General features: G+C 33.3%; 1 protein-coding gene across 1 annotated transcript; it reads left to right on the plus strand.

The window, feature by feature from the left end:
- Positions 1-605: 605 nt before the first annotated feature.
- On the plus strand, positions 606-6,099 carry LOC129902388 (cytokinin riboside 5'-monophosphate phosphoribohydrolase LOG3-like). Its single transcript, XM_055977613.1, has 6 exons — positions 606-786; positions 1,653-1,750; positions 1,916-1,946; positions 4,283-4,382; positions 5,129-5,343; positions 5,779-6,099. The coding sequence occupies exons 1-6, from the start codon at positions 658-660 to the stop codon at positions 5,908-5,910; spliced, it is 705 nt and encodes a 234-aa protein (XP_055833588.1). The 5' UTR covers positions 606-657; the 3' UTR covers positions 5,911-6,099.
- The last annotated feature ends 248 nt before the right edge of the window (positions 6,100-6,347 follow it).

Below are 6,347 nucleotides of genomic sequence, written 5' to 3' on the forward strand. Positions count from 1 at the left end.
ACAAAAGAGGGAATGGAAGATCATAAAATAGAAAAGAAAAAAAAGATCCAATTTTTGCAAAGTGAAGGTGCAAATTGAGTAATACACTTGAGAAGGGTAGAGGAGGAATAAGATACTTGACAGCAATGTGAGTGGATGTGGGTATAAGCGTGTCAAGCTTGGTTTTGCCAACACTCAATACGGAATGCAATTTGTAGAAGCACGTGAAAGGAAAATTAATTTAAAGAATCCTTAACTAAAATAGTTTTTTGATCGTAGAGACGGGTGATCTCTTTATATAACATGAACAATCTTCATCTCTTGAGCTATTATTGAATTTGATTTTTTACATCCCGATTCTTGGTTTTTCAATATTGGCGTTAACATTATATTGTTCATGCTTCAGATGTCTGGTCCTGAATGTAAAAAAATTTCAACAATCATTTATTAAGTAGTACTAGTATTTTGTCAAAGGTGAGTGAGTAGTAGGGTATGGAATGTATTTGTCTTAATGGATATTTGCATACTACCACCTTGGGCCCTACACCACCTCCAAGTGTGTGGGGTGTAGTGTTGGAGGTTTACTACAAAAAGGCCACTATCAGTAACACCAATATATATACACAAGCAAAGCAAGCAGTTAAGCAACTACTCAACACACATTTTATACAAAGAAAAATGGAGATGGAGAAGTTGGAGAATGAAATGAAGCAATCAAAGTTCAAGAAAATTTGTGTGTTCTGTGGGAGTAGTCCTGGCAAGAAGAGCAGCTATAAAGAGGCTGCAGTTGAGCTTGGGAAAGAACTGGTGAGTAAAAATTCTCTGTTTTTTTTAACTCTGTTTTCAATATTTTGTGTACAAGAATGGACTTGTTGTTGCACAAATGATTCTATTTCCTATAATTATAACTAGGAAAACATAGGACATAACCCCCCCTCCCCCCCTCCTCCAAGTTCAAATTTTAGTGGAAGCATAAAAATTAGATGATTTCTTTCTATTTATCCTAGTTTTGACCTGGTATTCATGCTAGTAGGAGGCAATCGATACCCCGTGAAATTATGCTAAATTGGTTTGAATACCACGGTTATAAAAATAAAAGGAAGTTTCTTGAATCTTAATTCACCCTACCCCGTGAAATTATACACAAATTGGCATAAACACCATAGTTATTAAAAAGGAAGTGACTTGAGTCTTGATTCACCCTACCCCATGAAACTATGTGTAAATTAGCTCGAATACCATAATTATGAAAAAATAAGTGACTTGAGTCTTGCTACTATAAATTCATATTTGAAGGCTTTATACTTTGAAAGAGCATTCTTGAAACTTTTTCTAATTGATGTTTTGTAACAAATGTGTCATTAAGTTATTTTTCGAACACAAGGGGCCAATTTTATAACATTCTTTCCATTCTACCCCACCCTACCCTACCCTACCCTACCCCTAGTTTCTTGATTAAGTTTTTAAAGAACTATGATTGTCCACTATTTATTTAAGCCAAGGTTAATATTAGAAATAACATGTCTATCTTTATGAAATAAGATAAATATTAGAAATAACATGTCTATCTTTATGAAATAAGATAAAGCAGAAGGAATACACTGAATATGTTATTGTTATGTAATTATCCACTTTAAGCTTTATGACATTACTCTTTTTGGTTGTATACAAAGGTATCAAGAAACATAGACTTAGTTTATGGAGGAGGAAGTATTGGTTTGATGGGATTGGTCTCTCAAGCAGTTTACAGTGGTGGTCGTCATGTCCTTGGGTAAGTTTCTGCGTCTACATTATCACTTAAAAGATTAATACATATTGTAATATTTTATAAAATTTTGAACTTGTAATATGAAAAATAAGATAAATTATTTGCTATAACAGGTTAGTTATGATCGCACACACTCTGACTTAAAATTTATCATGTTCTTGTATTCAGTGTGATTCCAAGGACACTCATGCCTAGAGAGGTATGTTTCTTAACCTTACTAGTAACATTTGAAGTCTCTTTTTATTCTCTTCTTGAAATTGCTTGCATTTGTGTTGTTCGGATTATTCAAAATATTGTTGCATTCGTATCAGATTCTCAAAAATATACTTCTCCGTTTTAATTTATTTGTCTTAATTTCATTTTTAATCTAATTTTAAAAAGAATGTCTCTTTCATTTTTCTGGTGATTCTTTTGTTTCTCCCCCATCGGGTTAAGAATCCGTCTTTTTTCTGCCTCAATTGAGACTTGTAAGAGGCCAGGCTTAGCTCCTGAAGATAGTATGATTAACTTTCCATGTGACATCTGTGAGACCACAAGATTAAAACACATTTTGATACATTTTACATATTTTTAGTTTAAGACCATAAAATTCTAAAGTCTTATTTATTTCTCTTAAACTCCGTACCAAGTCAAAAACTAGACAAATAAGTTGAAATGGTAGGAATATTATATTTGGAGGATCCAATACGTATCTGACGATATTTTTGAAGATTTCGAACAATGTAGGTAAGAGGAGAGGAAGGAGAAACATGAGATATTTAGCATATATATTTTTTTTTTGGTTCTTATTCTTTGTTGATCTTGTGGTGGTCTATTGCTAGAATTTCAACCTCATCTTTATTATCTTTGGACATGGTTCTTGGACTTGTCGGCATGGGACATACCTAAAGTGAAAAAACAGAATTTTTGTTAGTATTTAGTTGGTTGTTTGTGTTTATTTTGCTTTCCATCTTTTCTTTTTTTAAAATCCAACCTTTTCCTTGTCTCCTTCCTTTCCTTTTCCTTTCTCCTGGTCCCCCTTATGGTAAGTAGATGGGTCCTCTTTGCTACTTTAGACATCTAAAAGAAAAAAAAATATCTAAAATAATAGAGGTAGTATGTTCTTGGAGCAATGTAAAATTATTTCTGTGTGACCTATAGGTTATCAGTTCGAGCCGTGGAAAGAGTAAGTTGTTTATATCACACCTTGTTAGGTGTGGCCTTTTCTAGAACCCTGTATGAACGTGAGATGTTTTGTGTACTAAGTTGCTCTTTATTGTGTTCTTTTAGATGAAGGGGAGCCTTGGAGTGACGTAAAGTTGTTTTTATGTGACCTATAGGTTATGGGTTTGAGTCGTTAGGGTAGGTTGCCTACATCACACCTTTTTAGGTGCGACACTTCTCCTAATACTGTGTGAATGCAGGATACTTTGTGTAATGGACTTCCTTTTAATGTGTTCTTGTACATAAAGGAGAATCTTGAAGCAACGTAAAGTTATTTCTGTGTGATTTTTAAGTTATGGTGGTTCGAACTGTAGAATCAATCACTAATGTTTGTGTCAAGGTAGACAACTTACATCACACATTTTTAGGTGCGGCCCCTTCTCCTAACTCCGTGTGAACGTGGGATGCTTTGTGCATCGCGCTATCCTTTACTATGATCTTGTACATTAAGGGGAACTTTACAGTAACCTATAGGTCAGGTTCAAGTGATGGAATCGGTCAAGCCTTACTAAAATCCTACGTGAACACAAAATACTTAAATTATACTTAAAAGTCAAAAGAAGCAAACAAAAGGATCATTGATCTACACAGCTTGACCACTCTGGAGACACTTTAGGATTTGAACCTTTTAAAATACCACCAAAGCCAAATGTAATGTTAAGTCCTCCACCAAGCCCCCACCTAGTTGGTTGATTTAGCCAGTCATGGTCCATTTACTAAGTCTTCCAATCAAATGGATATTCAAATTAAACATTGTAATGATAGAAAGTTTCACTTATTGCTTTGCTCTCACATGATGAGACTTGAGTGAGGAGGCTACTCTAGAATTTGGAACCCTCATCATCTCCTTTTTGTTCTCCTTCCCTTTGTCATGTACTTCCCATTCATATTCTTCCAATTTTGTCCTATTCTTGTCACATATATACAATTTTGCTATGAGCACCTAAAGATTTTAGCCTTGTGGCCATTAAGTAAAGTTGAGAGTTATGTTCAAGTTTTAGTGGACAAAACTATTGGTATTTGTGTTGGTAGGAGGTAATAGGTATCCCATGAAATTAGTCGAAATGCTACAAATTGGCTCAAACACACTACAACATATCTAGTGTAATCCCACACACATGAAATAACAAATAATACCACACACATGATTATAAAATAAAAAAAGAAGTACAGATTTGGTATGACTATGCCTTGTTCCAACGAGAACTAATAGATATCCCGCGAAATTAATTGTGATATGAATAAGCTGGGTATGTGGAATAGCTAAGTTTTTAGTTTTTTGGATAGACTTATACAAAATACTAATAATTGTGTTGTGTACTGCATTTGCAGATAACTGGTGAAACAGTGGGAGAGGTAAAAGCAGTTGCAGATATGCATCAGAGGAAAGCAGAGATGGCCAAACATTCTGATGCTTTTATAGCTTTACCTGGTTTGTTCTCATTATCCTTTCCAAGATTCTTGGTCATTTCTCACCACATTGTTTTTACTTTTGTTTCTTTTTCCTTTTTACTTTGGTCAAAGACCTCACTTGTCGGGGATTACACTGAGTATGTTGTTGTTGTGCTCTAATACTAGAGTTTTAAAAAGAAATGTATTATGCATATGTTTAGGAGTAAAGATGGATATGAATTGAACTTAAGGGTTCTGAATTCTAGTACAGTCTAGTGCATAAAGCATCCCGCATTCACACAAGGTCTGGAGAAGGACTGCACTCCAAGAGATGTGATGTAGACAACCTATATATTAATACAAACATAAATGTTTGCTTCCACGGCTCGAACCTATGGTCTATTAATCATATAGAAACAACTTTATCATTGCCCCAAGGCTCCGAATCTGGTTTCTAAATTTACACATATTTTAGTAAATATTTTAACACGTATACACAGTTTGAACCAAAACTACTAGATTTACCCACTTATGAAATTTCACTGAGTATGCTTTATTGTTGAAGTATACTTTCAACTGAATGTTGTTTTCTAAGGACAAACTTGTGGATTCTTAACTACAAACTCGAATAGATAAAAAGTAAAATTTCTTGTTGTTTCTTTGTTGGTTAAAAACAGAACTATTGTCCATTGTTTGAACATATAATTAAGCAAATAAAATCATACTCTCTTCTTAAAAATGTTAGATTAGATGATCACACGATTAAACGTGTGCTAATGTTTATAGGTGGATATGGAACTCTAGAAGAGCTTCTTGAAGTTATTGCTTGGTCTCAACTTGGAATTCATGACAAACCAGTAGGACTATTGAATGTGGATGGTTACTATAATTCCCTTTTGACATTCATTGACAAAGCAGTAGAGGAAGGTTTCATCTGTCCTAACGCGCGCCAAATTTTTGTATCCGCCCCTACTGCCAAAGAGCTTATGAATAAACTCGAGGTAAACTAGTTTATAAGCATTTTTTAACGTATCTATAGGTTTATAAGTGCTCGAAATGCTTATAAAACTTAGTGTTCATAAGTCATATCAACTAAAAACTTTTAGTTAGTCATCCCTTACTGATTTTTCAACTTACAAACTTTTTTACCTCTTCCAAGAACACAATTTTTAATCATGTATGTTTTATTTCCGTCATTCGTCCTTTTTATGTAAAAAATACTTTTAAATTTATATTTTTTTTAGCAAATAACTTTAGTCTTTTCAACAAAAAAGTGGTTTTGAACTCATTTTCACCAGATATACTAATCACTCATTATCAGTTTGAACACTTCTATTCAAACATGTAACTTCTTACTTATAAATTCAATGTCAGTACTTGATGCTTATCGATAACTTTTAATAAGCTAACCCAAACGACCTCGTATTATTTTACAGGAGTACTCTACCAGCCAAGAAAATATTGCTTCAAAACTTAATTGGGAAAAAGAGGAGCTAGAAGAGTATATTCCACCTCCAAATGCCAGATACCATCAAGCTAGTTTAACTAGTTATAGTCCTCCAACATAAATGTCAAGAAAAAAACAAATTTTTGGGGGAGAATTCAGCAGTTTATATATAGTAATTTAGACTGCAGAAACAAGTACTCAAACAATATTATTTCTCTGTTTGAGGATTTTCAATTGACATTGTATCATGGATATAGAGATAGTGTCAATTCTCTTTTATTTATGCAAAAATTATGTTAGTACTTTCCCATTTCTATGATTTATCTTCTGGTCGACAGAATTCAATAGTTTTGACTTAAACTTTATATTTATGCAAAAATTATGTTAGTACTTTCCCATTTCTCTGATTTATCTTCTGGTCGACAGAATTCAATAGTTTTGACTTAAACTTTATATTTATGCAAAAATTATGTTAGTACTTTTCCATTTCTCTGATTTATCTACTGGTTGACAGAATTCAATAGTTTTAGCTTAAACTTTGTATTTATGCAAAAATTA

This window comes from Solanum dulcamara, chromosome 9, assembly GCF_947179165.1.
Source record: "Solanum dulcamara chromosome 9, daSolDulc1.2, whole genome shotgun sequence".
NCBI lineage: Eukaryota > Viridiplantae > Streptophyta > Magnoliopsida > Solanales > Solanaceae > Solanum > Solanum dulcamara.

Excerpts from the sequence above, each read along its gene's own strand:
- LOC129902388 (XM_055977613.1), top strand. The coding sequence starts at position 658 with ATGGAGATGGAGAAGTTGGAGAATGAAATGAAGCAATCAAAGTTCAAG. Across the intron at positions 4,383-5,128 it reads TGCTTTTATAGCTTTACCTG|GTGGATATGGAACTCTAGAA; the intron begins GTTTGTTCTCAT and ends TAATGTTTATAG. Across the intron at positions 5,344-5,778 it reads AGCTTATGAATAAACTCGAG|GAGTACTCTACCAGCCAAGA; the intron begins GTAAACTAGTTT and ends ATTATTTTACAG.